The sequence below is a fragment of the Cuculus canorus genome, chromosome 3 (genome assembly GCF_017976375.1).
Source record: "Cuculus canorus isolate bCucCan1 chromosome 3, bCucCan1.pri, whole genome shotgun sequence".
Lineage (NCBI taxonomy): Eukaryota > Metazoa > Chordata > Aves > Cuculiformes > Cuculidae > Cuculus > Cuculus canorus.
The window spans coordinates 46,504,179-46,522,400 of NC_071403.1; the positions used below are offsets into that span (position 1 = coordinate 46,504,179).

The window sequence follows — 18,222 nt, forward strand, 5'->3', positions numbered from 1 at the left end:
TCTTTGTTTAGATTCAATTGCTACATCTTTCAATTCAGAATCTTGGACCTACAGCTTCTAAGTTCAATTCCATCCTTACTTTTTATTGCACTTAGTTAAAAAGAAGCTTTTAAACTCTAGATGGTGTGAACAGAACCTGTCAGCAGCCCAGGAGCTCAGCTGGGGGACTCGGGCTGGAATGATGGCCAGTTAGCTGGTACCCAAGGTGGGGGGAAGGCAGTGAGGTAGGAGATGTGGAGCACCGAACAATGTTAGCCAGGGACCACCCTCTGGCCCCAACAGTGGGGCCTCCTTTTGCTGCTCCCAGGGGTAAAGGGCAGAGCAAGCCAGAGATGGGGGAGGCTGGCTCTGGCCAACACCTCGCTTTCCCTAGCCATGTCCCCCAACTATATGTGGAGCTTCTCAGAGGGATGCGTGAGTGCGCACAGGCAGAGCCAGGACTACATCCCCCATCCCCAAGCACTCAGCAGCGGTGCTGGATGCCTTCCTCCACCCAGCGCTCAGCTCACCCACCAAAACGGGGCTACCCAGATGCTAGAAATGCCCCTTTGTGGAAGCTAGAATTCAGCTTGTGAGAATAATTTATCTCTATGTTTGACGATAGCACGATGATCCTTGTTTTGCCGTCACCTGACATTGCGTAAATCAATACAACAGCAAAAAGAATGGACTTTTCAGTGGCTGCATTCCGCTGCATCTAGTACATTCTCCAACAGGAGAACACAGACAAAGGCAGTGAAACAAAATAACAGATAAGTGCCAGGCGAATGAATGTTCAACTAAAATTAGTAGCAATAATAAAGTATTCTAAGTCATTACTTTGTCAGAAAGCTACTGCAGCCTTCATGGGCAAACTCTCTCCTTTTAAAACAAAGTAGAATAAAATAAACATCTTATGTAATGACAAAGATCAAGCAGGCCTCCAACAATAACACTGTTCATTCTTGGTTTTATGTTTAATAACCCTGTGATTTGCAGCTCAGGCCACCAACAGTAATTGGCCAGTTCCACACTCTTCTTTTGTTCAGTCCATATGTTTTTCCTTGGAGTTTTGGGCTTTGCAGTTTATGGAAATGAGGCCTTGCATTTCAGCTGTGACCCTGACAAGAGAGAAGTTAATCTCTTCCATTACAACCCGTTCAGGCCTATAACCCCTCAGGTAATTCTATTTTCTTATTGTAAAAAAAACAATGGTAAGAAAATAAACTGCAAAAAATTAAACAGAATTGTTATATGTAAGATGAAGTAACTGATGGGCTAATTATCACTCGGCTTTTTAATGAATAGTTTCTTTTTAATAACCTTTCACCCGAGACTAAATATGGAGTTGTGCTTTTTATCCTTCATAACAACAACCCTCAAGCTTCAGAAATGAACTGAACTTCTCAAATTAAAACATAACAATGTTTTTCACTTTTATTGTCATCTAAGTGTTTATATATTTGATATATATAAAAACAGGCCTGCAAAATGTTCCAATATGTCAGTGTTTTAGCTGTCCTGATGCAGTTGTAAATGACCTGACAACTATGTTTCTGCTACATTTTAGGTATTCTGGGCATTACAGCTGGTGATTGTACTGGTACCCGGAACATATTTTCACCTTTATGCTGCATGTAAGAGGATTAAACAGGAAGATATCCTCCAAAAGTCATTCTACAGTTGTTTTTATATCTTCTCTGTTTTCTTAAGGATTATCCTTGAAGCTGTGGATTTTGTGCTTCAGATTCAGCTCTTTGGTTTCAAAGAGAACACAATCTACATATGTGATATGAGAGCACTTGAAAAAAAGTTTAACATTACACAGTGCACAATGCCAGAGCACTTTGAAATGACCATTTTTCTTATCACAATGTACACATTTACTGTGATTACAGTGGTCCTGTGTGCTGCTGAAATTTTTGAGATCTCATGTACCCAGCTAGGTTTCCCAAAAACTCAGTGAGATCAGTCACCACCCTGTCCACCTGTGGTTTTATAACAATGATTTCAAGTCGTAATAAAAAACATCTCTTGTCCTCTATGCAGTGTTGCAGAAGAGAACTACACTCATGATTACTGCTGCAGAGTAGTTACCTGACTCTTACTCCTCATCTAAAAACCACTGCATGATGTGAATAATCTTTGTTTCTGTGTCAAGACCAAAGGCAATAATATTTACAAGAGTAATGCGTTTTCATTATCTGCTACATACAATAGTTTTGCCTCAAGAGGAGTGCCTGTGTGTGAGGAAGAGTTTATTTATAAACATATTTCTATTCACAGCTTTCCTGAGCACATGCTGTTGAAGTTAATGTTATTGGCCTTCCAGGAAAAACTATTCCAAATTTTTTACATATTCTTATGGCTTGAGAATTAAGCAGTGATGTGGATAACCCTTGGGCACTAGGAAGCATTCAAACACTTTTCTCTAGCAGTGCCACTGTTGCAACCTGTATCTCAACCCCCAAACGCAGAGACTCCTGTTAAGGCCGTAGTGACAACATGCTTATCAATATCAGCTTATTTTGCAGCGGTACAGCTGGTGTCATCTGCTAGCCGTGACTCTCCTTTTAAAAGTGAAAGAGTATCAAGGCATTCTTTAGGGAATTCCTTACCTTCATGATGTTTTGGCTCACAATATAGAAGATTTTCACCAATTTTGTATGATCGCATTTTGAAGGAGCGAGTAAAGGGCCTTTATGAACTAGTTTTGCACAGGAGACTTAAAAATGTCAAAAGAAAATCTCAGAGAAAAGCCTCTTCTTGGTCCAGTCATGCCTTGATTTCAGTGACAGTTTTGCTTGTGTGTGATAGCAGAACTAGGCCCACAGATTTTTTCGCTGTGTGTCACATCTAACAACGTATTGCTCTCTCTAAAGTTGCTAGAATAACAGTTAAAAAGAAGTCTGCATACTAAAATTATTCCATGTAATAAGTGTATTTGGATAGGTTAGGTCTTTTACCTTACATAGGTATCAGATGTTTTCTTGTGCAACAGTTTCTTCTCAAGGACGAAAAGACAGCTTAAACTCGGAAGTGATTTCATCCCTTGTGCTGAAGTAACGTAACTGAAAAAAAGCGGATTTCAGAACTGGAAATTAAAGAGGACATGGTTTCTTATATAAAACATGTACAAATAGCAATCATAACAATTAGCTGTTTTCCATTTGTTTTTCAAATACCCTCAATTTTTAAGGAAAAAAAAATGTAGGCTTCTTTCTCTCTCATCATTTTCTATGGCTACTGAATTAAATAACTTCTGTTCTGAATCTCAGTGAAACAAGAGATTCAGACTTATCACTACTTAACAGCAATCCAGAAAGCAGCAAAGTTAAAAGGAATCTGTCAGAATCTTTGGACAGAGTGTGAGGCCTGTAATACTAAAGCGTAGAACATCTTTGCTTCTTGAATTAAGTTTACCTGATAGGAGAATATACAGTATAGGCAACATTCAACATTAAAGTTGAGGGTGCAGTGACAACATTTGGGTCCTTTCAGGAATATTTGGAAAATTTCGGAAAAATTGCTACAAAATCTTTTAGCAATGGCTGTTACATAAGCAGTCTCACAAAAGGTTGGGTTAGAAGAGCCTTGTAATCTTCACCCACAAAAAAGTAGTCTTTGTTACATAAATGGAATTTCATGATTCAGTTGTCTTGGATTTGATTACTTCTGAGCCATTCAAAGCAAAGTGGGTCACAACTACATGCATGATTTTTTTGATTAGCTGATCAAGAACAAGATGATAAATTTCAACATATTCACTATATTAAAGCATTTTAATGCTGTGGCATTTTTTTCCCTATGGAAATAGGTTATATGTTGTCTTAAGTATATGTTCAGTCAACACCATCAGATTTGTGCAATATTAAACTAGCTATTTGATATTTGCAAGTCTTATAAGTGGAATAAGAATCACTGTGCTAACTACTTGTTTGCATAATATGCCACATATTTTGGTCGATACATGCTTGCTTTTTTGTTGTATACGAGGTCTGACACAAAAGAAAGTAAGACTAAGCTTGGGAACCAGGAGTGGGGGGGGAAGACAAAAAGATGGTTATTGAGCGTGTTCTAAAGTGTCACAGTGAGACAAGACTCAGCTCGATTACTTCACTCAGCACGAGTGAACGAGTGTTCAAATAGAGACATTTTCTTACTGCCAGTCTGAAAATGTCAGCATGCAAGAGTGAGCAATGACTTAACATCAAGTTTTTTGTGAAACTGAGGAAATCCGTAATGAAAACTTTTCAATTATTAACTGAGGCTTATGGTGAAGAGATCCCAAAGACTAAGTCGGTGCTTAAAGGAACCCATTTTTTTTTTTGAGGAGAAGATCTGAAAGTAAAAATGATGGAGATACTCAACAGCCTTTCAGAAAATAAGCTGTAGAATTGCTTTGAACGTTGGCAGCATTGCATGCAGCTGTGTGCCAATTAAGAAGGGAATGATACTTGATTTTCTTAATTTGTTAAATAAAGAGAGTTACAAGTACAGTCTTATGTTTTTGTGTCAGACCTTATTCATCACTGTCCAAATTGAATTATTCTTTGCAAGATAAACTTGTAATCTCAGGTTAAAAAAAAAACCTTTTTATTTATAAATAAAATACAATATATGTATTGCTACTGAAAAGAAGAATTTACTTCATGTTCTAGGTAGAGGCGTGACCAAATGTACTCAAATCATACTTAATCAGATGTTTGTATAAAGATAAAATAGCTGCATCACAACCTTTTCAGTGTTCCCTGGTGCTTAATATTTCCATTGCTTATTGCTTTTCTTCTATAAATTTTAAAACACCTCAGAAAGGTCAGAGGAGACCCAAATCCCCTGGTCCCTCAGGGGACTTCTGTGTCACCATCAAGAGCCTTGCAGAGCCAGGACTGCCACAGGACAGCCTGAGGACCCGTTGCAGGGGCTCTAGGATCTGAATTACCCACCACCATGCCCTTTCTCATACTGGTCAAAACCTGGAACTTATCAAAACGTGCTCTTCTTCTTCCAAATGAGACACAACAGATTTTTTTTTCTGCATTTCCTTTGAAATTAAAATTGTCAAATTCCTCAGTTTCAGTTTTTTCTTTAAAAACAAACTGTGCATTATTGCCTTCAAATGCAAATGGTTTTCTGTGACTGATTCTGTCATTAGTTTCTGGAACACATTGATGGAGATATTATGTCCACATAAAGAAACCATTTCCCCGTGGCTGTCAACACTTCTCTTTCCTGTATTTGCCATTTATTTTCTTGGCACTCATCATATTCTCAAGTGTCTTTCAACTTCTCTTTCTCCTAGTTTTCCAAACTCCCACCACTTTTATGCTCATTTACACTGCTTTCTATCAGCTTCCTTTCCCCCTAACTCCCACTGAGATTCACAACATGCCTGCAAGTCATTCTCAGTGTTGCACTGATTTTAGCTCTAATGCTTAGCAAGTATTTGAGATGATCTTGAAGTCTCTTTTTTTAATTGCCATTATGAAAAGAAACCTATAATACACTTGGGGATTCTTTGATTCAAATCTATTTCTTTAGGCAGCAAATATGAGGTCCTGTCTCCCAGAACACAGTAGGAAGGATTTTTGTTGCTTACATCAGGATCACACTATAAATCCTTCTTTAACTTTTTCATTGTTTTCCACCATACTCTAGCTGCTTCATTTTCACAGACAAGCACTTAAAGCAATCCCCAGCTCATGCTTTGCAGTCAGTTTTATCTCTAGCCAGACAGCATGCACATTTCAGTTCTCACTTGACAAAGAGCCGTAATTGTACCCTCCATCATCTTCAATGAAACAACCTAGTAAGTGGCGCAATTGCTTTTACACCAAAGGTACAGTTGATCTGCACCAGGAACTTCTGGTACACCACCTCCAACATCCTAGTCTGCTAACCACTCCTTGTTCTGTTCCTCTTTTGGCTTTCTTTTTTCTGTTCAGCCATCCTTTCTCTTCAGTTCTCTTTTCATCACTCTCCTTTGATAGTGATGAGACAGTGCAGCCATTCCTGCTACCCTCCAACATGCATCTTTCTTTATGCTTTGGAGCTCTGACATTCTCTTGCCTTGCAGGCAGCCATTTCGACACTAAAGGGAGGTTTGGCAGCAGGGCCATTTAAAAGAAATTTAAAACTCATTCAAATATGCTGTCAGAATGAGAAGATGACAGATGCTAAGGTAATTTATATTGTAATTTGTAAGATCCATTTGTAATCATTTTGCTTCAATAGTCTCCATTTCTTTTGCTAGTCTTAGCTCCTCTCAGCAAAATCAGAAATCTCTGGAGGTTCCTCCAAGAAAAAAATATCTGTGAAGGAGTGATGCTGCCAGATGTAATTTCCAGGGCTGGTGGGATGCAGTGCAACCCAGTGAACAGTTATTAATTGGGCCATAGGAACACGTAGTTTCTCTGGTGAGCAGCAGGAAGGGCCTCTGGGAAGCCTCAGGGCAGCCCAAAGGGAAGGTTTTCCACCTGAAAGGGGGGTTTCTAGCAGCTCTACCTCCATAGCGAAAGTCTGCATGGCTTTTGGGGCTGACATGCCAAAGGCAGGGCTGAGTAGAGCTGAAGCAAGTCCATGGGAAGCCCTGACCTCCTCAAGATCTCCAGGTCTCGCTGCACGGTGCAGTGGGACATGTGCCTCAAACACTAACGAGCCGCACAGGAGATGCATGAGGCTGTACATCCATGTGGACGGACGGGCGTGCTGCCCTGCCCCGTCCACAGTACTGGAGTACTGTGTCCAGTTCTGGAATCCTCAACATAAGAATACAGAGCTGTTGGAACAGGGCCAGAGGAGGGCTACAAGTACGATCAGAAGGCTGGAGCACCTCTCATAAGAGGACAGGCTGAGAGAGTTGGGGTTGTTCAGCCTGGAGAAGAGAAGGCTCAAAGGAGACCTTTTAGTGACCTTCCAGTATCTGAAGGGGCTACAGGAAAGCTGGGGAGGGACTATTCACAAAGGCTTATGGTGATAGGACAAGGGGGAACGGGTACAAAACTGGAGAGGGGCAGATTTAGACCAGACATAAGGAAGAATTTCTTCACCATGAGAGTGGTGAGGTCCTGGCATAGGTCACCCAGGGAAGCTGTGGCTGCCCCATCCCTGGAGGTGTTCAAGGCCAGGTTGGATGGGGCCTCGGGCAGCCTGATCCAGTGGGAGGTGTCCCTGCCCATGGCAGGGGGGTTGGAACTATATGATCTCTAAGGTCCCTTCCAACCCAAACTATTCTACGTTTCTATGATTTCTCCCCCCGCCAGCAGAGGACGCGCTCCTAGAGCGCACCCCTCCCTCCTCCCACCCGACAGGGGGCGCTCTCCCCAGGCGCACTCGCCACCCCCGCCAGCCTGCAGTCCGCCCACCGCGCACGCGCCCCGTCCCGCGCCGGAAGCGGAAGGGCCCCGATTCGGAAGCGAGAGCTGCTGCTGCCGCCGCTGTAGTCTCCTCAGTCTCTTTCGTTGCCTCTTCGCGTCGCTGCCCGCGCGATGGCGGCCACGGCGCTTCCCCCGCTGCCGGCGCAGTTCAAGAACATCCAGCACCATTTGCGAACGGCGCAGGAGCTGGACAAGCGCGAACCGGTGGTCGCGTACTACTGTGAGTGAGGCCCCGCCGGCCCCGGGCCCGCCCCGCTGCCCCCACCCCCTCCTGCCCTCCTGGCTCGTGGGGCTGCACGGAGCGCCTGTGGGTTGCACGGAGAAGTGGGGCGGGAGGAGGGGGGTAGCCCCACCTTTTGGGGTGGTGCGGGGTGTTTCACGATCTTCTGTATCTCAAGGTTCGTCTGCGAGTCCTAACCCGTCTCTCGTGTGCTCTGTTTTTGCAGAGCTAAGCGTCTTTTGCAGTCGGAGATTCCGACAGCATGAATACACGTTTGTACGCGCGTGTATAAAGTCAAGTCTTCTGTGTTGGGGGAGTGTTAATGAGTATCACAAAACCCCTAGTATTCGAGAGTGTTTTCAGAGTGTTTCACCTACTTGAAAAGACCTACTTTCTGTCCTGTATCTGAGTAAGCAATTTTGAGTTTGAGAGTCTTTAATTTTTTTAATAGTCTTGATTTTATTTTCAGTGAGGCTTTGATAGTTCCTCAGGGTTCTTTGATGGGGAGACTGGGTGGCTCTTTTTGTTGTTGTTTTTGTTTGATTACAGCAAAAATAATCCTATCTTACTGGGAATCTTTCTAATTAATATGTAAATTTTACAAGCTACGTTATGGCTTCTAAGTTAATGGTCATCAGGATGGTCTTTGAGCCCTTCTTTCCATAGTTAAGAAGTGATATGGCAGGGACGTTGGAACTAGATGATCTTTAAGGTCTCTCACACCCAAACCGTTTAGTGATTCTATGAGTCTAAGTGCAAGCACGTTGTTAGTAGTCATAAATTCCTGTCACAGTTAATCACTACACTGGGAAAATTTTTAAGACTTGCAGATCACCAGAAATGCATGTTTCTGTTACTTGGGGTTTTTGTTTTATGGAGATATGAAGAGGTCATTTGAGGGGTTTGCTTGTCAGTATGTTGTTTTCAAGAAGAGTTAAATAAAAAATAGAGGTGGAACTAAAATTTTAAGGCAATCTTAAGTTTAGAAGGATAAACTCATGAAATTCAGGCTTCGGGAAGCTATGAAAAAACCTGTCAGCTCAGTGTCAGGAGAATGATTTTAATTTTTATATATTTTTTAGTAATAGCATGCTAATGTGAAAAAGTGCCACCAGAGTGAGATACCGACATATTAGAACAATCCAAGTTCTCAATTGTACTAGTGCTTTTTTATTGGAAAAACACAGGACAAATCATACCTTGGCAGGAAGTATGAGCCAGGTCAGATTGTACTGCTATTTTGTTTTTCTTTATTTATTTGAATTTTTTTTAATCAGATTGAACACCTTGTCTGGCTATACAATAAGGATACTAGCATTTAATGTAGGTGAGAAAATACAAGTCTGTTTCTTTTCTAAAACCAGAAGCGTTTTAGTATCCTGTCTCTGCTTTTCTCAACGTCTTTTCCAACCTGAACCTTAATGTAGGCCTTAGTGTACAGAAAAAAGAATGGCTGTGTTGAATAATGAGCACTTGCAGTCCTTTACGTTGTCTGACTTAAGTAGCCTGAAAATTTTCATATCTTATTTTTTCATTTGAGTACTTCAGCACATCTGATTCCTTGCCAAGTATAATGATGGCTATATTCTAGAGGTATCTTGCTCTTCACATTATTATATGAAATAAAAACCAGTAACATGTCTTGCTTGGATCCCTTTTTTGTTCTAAATACACAAAGAAGAACTATTTTTCTGCAGTGTTCCACTGATGACACTTATCTTCCTGTGGTGGATGAATTTGTCTGGATTGATTAAAGTGAAGAATTCCTGTTTCATAAAGGGGGTAGATGGTGTTATTTTAATTCTGGCTTTGAAGCAAACTTGAAGTTTATGAAACATTGGTTTTGAACATTGTGGGTTTAAAACAATTATGTGAAATCTCAAAGTATTGATTACTAATATTGCTACTGTCAAATTTATATACTCTAGCATGCTCCAAATAATGAAAGCTTTCTTAAAAAGGTAGGGGTTTTTTAAGTGTGAGTCTGGGTGTACAAAAAACTTTCAGGGTACTTTTCAGATAACGTTTTGAAAGCAACACAGATTTTATGTGGAGTTAAAGCAAAGTTTCTCATTAGATGCTTCACCGAAAAAAACCTGAACATCTCTTTGTTGAGCCTTTGAAATGTGCTTCAGAGGAGCTCTATACGTGTGCTATTTTGTATTGTATGGAAGGAATAGTATGAGGAAAGCTTGGTGTATGCTGGAACATGTGTGCTCTCTGCTAACAGTTCTCTGCCAGCCTTGTCTGTAGGTGTGTGCCTGTCACTGCGCATGCTGTGGGACCAGAAGGTTGGTGTGGCACAGCAGCCAGCTGAGAGGACCTGGTGTTGTAAGGTTATGTGATGGGACAGTGCTTTATGTTTTGTCACCAGGCTGCTTGTGCAGTCTCTGCAGAAGGTGGAACATGTACATTTTGGTCATATAATGGGTGTAACTATGAGTCTGAAGAAAAGAGCGAGGTGTCCATAGCTAGAATGTTGCCAGGAGTGGTTCATCCGTAGCCAAAAGCTTTGGTCCTAATATTAATGTTTCCACACCACAAGTAGTTTTCAGTATGGACGTATGTTTGGTATCCATTTTAGTTCAATTTCACTTGTATTTCTAATGATATGAGCTGCTACACAAACTAATTTGAGTATCAGAAGCAAGTGAACTCTGCCAAGATGTGTTTGCAGCCTGAAATATTAAAATCTGTAGCTCAGCAATAAAATTGTCAGGGGCAACTATTTACTGCTCATCTTATTAATTTTGTCACTCATCAGCATCACTCACTGGTGCCAATAGTTTGCTCTCAAAGCTTGGAATTTGAATGGCAGTTACTCATTTTACTTCCATTTGCACCATTTTATTTTTATGGGTTTTGGGTGTAGTTAGTTTGAAACATTAAAGTAGCATAAACCAGTACTGCTACCTAAAGAAGATACTGTAGTCCTTCTCTGGCCTCTCACTCCCCACCTTGATGTGCTTCAGAACCAAACATTGATGTAATTGTGTGATGAAAAACAACAATAAGCTGTTTTTCAGCCAGGCCAGTTCACTATCGTGTAAACAGCGGTGCTCCCATATGAACAAAGACAAAGAACACAGTGGCTTGGGCAGAGGCAGCACTCCTGCTTTTTTGATATTACTAGCATATGTTGATTTAAAGAAACTAATTTGATGAACATTAATCTCTGTTTTACACTGTATGAATAGCTACTGTGGGGATGATTTGTATTTTTCAACTGCCACATAATTTGGAGCATGAAAAATAAAATGTTGAACAATATTGATGCTCTTGTGCACTTCAACACATCACTGATCGTTTTTGTTGTGGCACTTGCTAGAAACACTGCAAAAGTTTTATTTCTCATAGTCCTGTGAGCTCCTTACAGAGCCATGCTTAAGTCCATTTTTAGGTATTCAAATTCAAAGCAGCATTTGGTGGGTAGCTTTATATGTTGTTTGTAAACTGTTACTTTTTTTAACCCAGCCACTGTTAGTACAGGGGCATAGTTGACTGAAGCAATAAAAATATATTTTCTTCCTGACAGTATATACTGTAAATTTATGTGGTTGTAAAATTTGTTCTACTTGGAACACAAAACTGTCAAGAAATAAAGAAACCAAGGTAATTTTTTTTTAAGTTGTGCAGGATTCTATCTCACTAAGTAATTCTTTTTAAAGAGATTAGACTCTTTATATTTAATGTAGTTGTTTGGCATAGCGATAATTCTTTTAAATGCTTACTTCCCTGTATGATGCTCTTTTTCACATTTCATATTATTTTTTTAATCATTGTCATTAAGGATTTAGCTATTTCAGGTTTAGTAAAGGTCAGCTGATTGGAAAAGGTATAAGGAAGTGCAAGTAAAGGATGCTGCATTGGTTCCCTGTCAAAAGGAAAATAAGTGATTGGTGGTCAATAAAATAACTTACGTTAAAAACTTACATGAGTTTGACTGTTTGACTACTTTGAGATGTTATTCTGCAAACACAAGGAGGCAGGCTTTGATAAAAAAAAAAAAACCCTTTGGCCGGTGTAATAACTGAAGAAATGGCCTCTCTGACTATGTCATAGGCAGTTTGACTCAAAAGTTACATTTGAAAAATAGTGAGGTTTGAGAGGTTGTTTTGTCTTTGAAAACTTATGTTTTAGTGTTTAATGCAGAATTTTCCTTAATAGCTGTTGTTTCAATCTGTCAGTAATGTTATTAAGATGTTTTCAAGGATGATTGGTAGTTTATTTTATACTTTGCTTACTGGGCATTGATGTTCTAATTCAAAATTATTGAGAGAATGCCAGTCGGTTGCCAGAAAAGCATTAATGTTTTGGGATACATAGCATCCTAACACACAATAGCATTCGGATGTCCAGTGAATGCAACATGAAAAAAATATTCTATTAACTTCCAGAAAGCAGGCGTGTGGTGGTTTTTGCTTTACAGTCTGCTGAACATCAAAAAGCATTCATGTGAGATCAGTAGACTTGATCTGCTTAAAAAAGGTGTGAAGAAAATCTCCTACAATTCTCAAGTACCTGAGTTAGAAAAGCACAAGAGAAATCCTTATGAAGTAGCTTACTGTTGTGTTGACATTTCTGATTTTGTGGGATCAAGCAGGAAGAAAAGTATAAGACAATTATTCTTCCTCAGCTAGTTAACAACCTCTTGAATCAAAAGTCATTCAGCTTTTAACAGAAATACCCATTACTTAAATGTGATTAGGTTTTTACTTTAAAGTTTAGTTAGATATCCATAAACAAGCTTCTTACTGCATACCAATTATAAGACTTTTGTTTTATTGAAAAAATAATAAAGCAAAAAGGACAACAAAAATGAAGTTCATGGCCTCATGCAGATTTTGGGAAGTACAGTTATTGTGTAATTATACAGCTGAAATACTGTTAATTTTTTTACTGATCCTTCCTCAGAGCAGAAGACTAATGACAGACAAATACTTTAATGAGCATTTAGTTTATTCAACTTCTTATTTTATCTTGTTGCATTTTGAGTGACTGCTTTAGAAGATGCATGTAATGCAAAAGTACTAATGGAAAAAAAAAGTGACTGGATTTTGCTGTATTTCAATGCAGAGGTTCTGCACGCTTACTGACCTCATTTAACTGGGATATTGTAGAACTGAAATGAGTCAAATAACGTTCTTATAACATTTTTTATATAATAAAAATAAAATTCCGGAGATTTCTTATATAAATATTAATTTTTTGTATTAGTTTTATGTAATCCATTTGTAAATACATTTTCTATATTGCTGGTGGCAGAAAACTGTTTTGTGTGCTACTAATACAACACCTGATTTAAAGGCAGTTCGAGAGTACATGCTTAAGAATAGATTTAATCTGTCCTTTATTCAGATTAAGTTAATCAAAATGGTCACATATTTAAGAAGTACGTATCCATTTAATAGTGTACTGTGAAACTTGCTTTCGTTGTGCTGTGAGTATAAACAAAATATTTATCAATTTGTTTTTTTTTTCCTTTCCCCCCTGTGCATTCTATTTCTATTCTCTTCAGCCTTTGCATGTTTCCTCTGATTTGTTTTAAAGGTTTGTTAAGTGGGGAAACTGTACTCTTAGAACTCTGGCTTGTCTGTGGAAACAGAAAAACAGTGAGAAGTGATTGGAATAAGAAAGATGTATACATAAACCCCACAGCCCTCAAAGCAAACTGTGGGTAGAAGCAAAAAGTAAAGATGTCATTAACTTCTATGCAGCGTTTCTAGCACTTGCATCAATTACAGAGGTAGTACTTTATAATAATCTTCTCTGACAGAGACAGGAATAGGAACATAAAGTAGAACAAGTGTGCTTGTGAAACTTTGTCTGAGGAATGTGCATTTTTATAGAATTCCTAAAGTTCAATTGTATACTGTGACTGTACTAACATGGATTTTTCTACCATATAATTCACATATTTTTGGTGGATCTTTATTCAACTTGGACCTCTGGAAGTAGAATTAAGAACTGCCTTTTTCTGCCTGATATTTGCTGCCCCTTCTAAGGAAGGGATGTATCAGTATCAGATTTTAGTTTGCAGAGTCACACAATCATTGTGGTTGAAGGGAAGTCCCATCCCCTGCTCAAAGCATAATCACTAGTGCAAGGGTAGTTAGGACAGCGTCCAGGCAGTTTTTGAATATCCCCAAGGATGGGGACTCTACAGCTGCTGGGAGCAACCTGTTTCACTGTGTGATTATCCTCACAGTAGAAGATATGTTTAAGGTGGGATTTCCTGTATTTCAGTTTTTACTCACTGCCTCTTTCCTTGTCACTGGGCACCACTGAGAAGGAGCTGGCTTTGTCTTCACTCCTTACTGCCCCTCTCCCCCACATCAGCTATTTATGCACATTGGTAAGACCCTCTAAGCCTTCTATTTTTAAGACTGAACAGTCCCAGCTCTCTGCCTCTCCAGGAATAATACATGTTCACAGCACTTCATCTTTGTGACTCTTCCCATGTCTCATACTGGGAGCCCAGAATTGGATTCAGCGTTCCGGGTGTGTCACACCAGTGCTGAGTGGAAGGGAAAGATCACCTCCTTCATTCTGCTGGCAATGCTTCTAATGTAGCCATAAATGCTGTTAGTAATTAAGGTCAAAAATATGCTCCAGAAACTTGTCTCATGGTCATGCCTAGCTAAGGTGCTTTGGTTCACCTCACAGAGTAGTTTGAGAACATGAAATAGGTTTCTTGCGGTTTAAACTAAACTGGAGAGTATTCTACAGGAACGCTTCAAATTTGTGTTCTCATCGCTACAAGCTGTTTTATCTGCATGACTTGACTGTAACTAATCCAGAGTAGCAGTTTTCTCCTCCTTTTGCCTCCTTGTGATCTCAGTTACTGTAAATCCTACAGTTAAGGTAGCTTTTCTGTTTTAATTAGAACTATTTCACCTTATTAGCCTGCAGAGACAAGCTTTGAAAAATACTGATAGTTTAAATACTGTAGAGCTCTGAATTCCACACACAGATCTCTTACTTGAATTTTGCAATACAAAAATTGGGCCTTCCAACAGACTAAAGAATGGCAGTGTAGAATACAGAGTAATTTTCTTGGATACACAGTAGATACTGTTAGACTACTTATTTTGTTTAGCCCTAGTAATTACCACTCGTGTTTGTAAGTTTTATGTCACTGATTCAGTTTGTTTACAAGTTGCTATTCTTCAATGAATTCTAATGTAATTTAGTATAATTTGCAGTAATTTGAGATTTAAAGAGATATTTTACTTGAGATAGTTTTGACTTAAGGTGTCTTTAGCATGTAAAATCACATTACAATGTACTGTTATCAATCCGTTTTCATCTGTAGGATGTAGAATAGTATGAAGGAATCTGAGGGGAAAAGGGGGTCGTGATACTATTCTTTTTTTTGTTTTGAGTTTCTTAATTAAATTTGGGTGTAGTCTTCCTTCTCCCCAGTTTTGTCTCAGAATTTGTTTTTTCCTTGCATTTGTCTTTAATTTTACTTGAAAAGAAATCATAGAATCATAGAATAGTTTGGGTTGGAAGAGACCATAAAGATCATATAGTTTCAACCCCCTGCCATGGGCAGGGACACCTCCCACTGGATCAGGCTGCCCAAGGCCCCATCCAGCCTGGGCTTGAACACCTTCAGGGATGAGGCATCTATAGCTTCCCTGGGCAACCTGTGTCAGTGCCTCACCACTCTTATAGTGAAGAAATTTTTCCTTGTGTCTAGTCTGAAATATTTTCAACTAATTTGTTTTCTCTGCAATGTTTCAGATTTTGAATTGATGCTGCCAGCCTAATACTTACCTTGTCTTTTGCTAGTTTCCTTCAGCATCAGATAATGAAGAGGTAGAGGTGTTAGGCAATTTAAAGTTTGGCTGTGCTATTAAATCTGTTTTTAAAAGTCTTTGAATTCAGACAACTTTGATTTAGCCACATAGAAATAGCATATACTTGTTTTGCATGCAGAAGTTACGTGAATGAAGTATATGTTCATGAAAGCAGGAATAATTTCTTTTTTTCTTTGCAGATGCACTCTTTATGAAAATACTTTTGCAGTAGTTTCAGTACAATTCAGTTTAATGTTTTTGTGTCCCTTACTTCCCACATTTATATTTCAAATGTTGTCTGCATTTAGCAAGCAGTTAAGAAACACTTTTCTGTCAGTAGTTTGACAAAGGAGAGAGGGAGGTATAGAAAATGAATGAGTAATAAATTGCAACCTGAGAAAGCTTTCATCTCTTAATTGGAATCAAAATATAGTTGAAGTTTATGGCAGTGTTTTTGTTACTGTTTAATGTCAATTTGTTACTACTAAATGTCAAAAAAATTCCAGTTCCTAATAAATTTTTTTTCTGTAGTAGAGAATTCAGTACGCACAGGGAAAAAGAGCTGTAATCTTTTGATCCTGTTAGAGCAGGAAAAAAAAATGAATAGGAGGACAGAATTTAGAAGATAGAATCAAGCTATTGTGCATGCTTGCTTGCTGGAACTTTTGTTCTCCAGTATTTTTACTTGGCACGGACTTAGTTTAAAATGGGAATGAGGAGAGTTTCAGTTGTTATCCAAACATAAATCTGGAATAACTTACTGTGTATTAGGAATGAATGCCTGGCACATACTAAAGACAAAATACTTGTTCTCAAATTGTGCTGTGTATTAGCAAAGGAAAAATAACGTGGTATTACGTGACATAAATAAAAGCAGAGAAGTTTCTGTAAAGCTTACTGTATAATTCCTTCCAGCACACCCACACTTAGTATTTGCTGAACAAAGATTAAGGGCAAAAAATCAAGACATAAATTTTGTAGTTGTCTTGGCAAAACATTTTTCTGAGAATGATTACTTGCCAAGTCTTTATGAATTTGAAGATAAATGTCCTGTCTGCAAACTGAGAGCAAAACCTTCTTCTAGTTAATAATTGGCAAAACAGTTCTGTAATTGTATATAAAACATTACAAGTGACTTTAGCTCTGCTTATAATATTAATTAATATCTAGATGCTAGCTTTTTGTAGCCTTCTTTACTCCCTTAATGATTTACCTTATGCATATATTGCTGTTGCTGGGTTCACAAAAATCTTTTTTGCTACTTGATTTGGATGGAGGGGGCAAAAAATGTAGACTGTGTCTGTTACGAAGCCAAGTACATAAAACAAGCATAAAAAGAGCCAAAACCTGCTTTCATTTATTTGTTTCTGGATGTTGCAGATCTTCATCACAAATAGAGAAGAGAGATGGGAATTACAGGTCACTTATTTCCAAGGTTGTCTGCATTCTTCTAACACTTTGTTTAGGCTTTAAAAACTTGAAAAATATTGCATCTACAATGTATGGTTATAGTTGGTTTTTTATATGAGAATTTTCAGCGGCTTGGCTTTTTGTAGAGGAAATTTATTAGGGATTACCAAGCAAATATCTCCTTTAAGTCTAGTTGTTTGGTTTTACAGCATATCATTGTGGTCATTAGAGACACGCTCTTTAAACATTCTTCAGTGTATAGAGAGAAGTTCTGAAGATAAGGACCCTGAAATAATTTTGATATAAAATAGCGTCTGTAATGTATTTTTAAAAGGTGAAATAACGAAACTGTAATACAGAACACTAAAACGATTTCTTTCTGTGGTGTCTGTGCTATTCAGGAGATTAAGTTCTAGTTCTTGGAAATTGAACCACTTGCATTAAAGCAAAATTTTTGTGACTTAGCAAGCATGGTAATAATACATTCCACTGCTTTTGCAATATTATAGGAAACATAATATCTGTATTTAAAGGCATATAAATACTCTGTTTTCTTTCAGATATTGGGGGGCGAACTGAACTAACATTACATTTAGCTTTCTCAACAGAGATGCTGGAGGTGGTAAATTTTTGGCCTCTTGCTTGCTACGGAGATTATCAGCATAAACACGAAGGACAGTTCTTTAACTATTAATTACCAGTTTAAAATTCTGCTTATGATATTAACACAGGAAAATTATGTTTTGCTTATTGCTGCCAAAAACTCAGTCATGAAGTGAGTTTACCCGCTTGTTGCAAGTTAGACAGGAAAAGGACATAGTAGATTTCACTAGACTGAAGCATATCTTTCTGTTATGTATCTGTTACTATTATGTAGTATTTGTGTGATAAACTACACACAAAAGTAAAAGATAGGTAAGAGTCTTCTGACACCTTAATTGTAAAGGTAGCAATAACAAAACCAGCACAAACCAATGTAGTCTTACAGATAGCCTTCATATAGAATACTTGAGACGCTGCAGAATTAGAGACAGCAGAGAGAAGGATGACGAAAGGTGCAGACATTAAAAAACTTGTGATTGGATATAAAACAAGACTGTTTTAGAAATAAGAAATGTAATAATACAAAAAGAACACAGAGTGGAACTGGTAGAAACATTGTTCTGCTGTCTGTAGTAAGGCAAGGGGCTATTTACTGCTTTCAGATTCGGTCATGTATTGCTCCTTACACAGGTAATTTCAAAGCATTAAAATATTTTATTTCAGTAGTGACTGTAGAGGTAAATACCATTTTTTTTCCTCTTCCTATTATGTTTCTGTTGGAAAAATTCCTAGTTGTTTCTGTTTTTCAACTATATCACTTGGTGTCTGCTAGATGAGTTTAATTATTGTTGGTAGAGGTTTTCAACCCTCAAACCCCACTTTTGACTAG

At 38.5% G+C, this 18,222-nt stretch overlaps 2 protein-coding genes across 2 annotated transcripts in view; both read left to right on the forward strand.

The window, feature by feature from the left end:
• The first annotated feature begins 375 nt into the window (after nucleotides 1-375).
• On the forward strand, nucleotides 376-1,945 carry GJE1 (gap junction protein epsilon 1). Its single transcript, XM_054062329.1, is given in 4 exon segments — nucleotides 376-414; nucleotides 979-1,013; nucleotides 1,015-1,159; nucleotides 1,550-1,945. Coding segments are annotated over 4 exon segments (615 nt in total).
• Nucleotides 1,946-7,369: 5,424 nt separating this feature from the next.
• Nucleotides 7,370-18,222, forward strand: part of VTA1 (vesicle trafficking 1) — a 54,793-nt gene continuing 43,940 nt past the window's right edge. Inside the window, exon 1 of the mRNA XM_054061863.1 lies at nucleotides 7,370-7,575. Coding sequence (XP_053917838.1) covers nucleotides 7,467-7,575 — 109 coding nt within the window. The 5' untranslated portion in view covers nucleotides 7,370-7,466. The remainder of the gene's footprint in view (nucleotides 7,576-18,222) is intronic.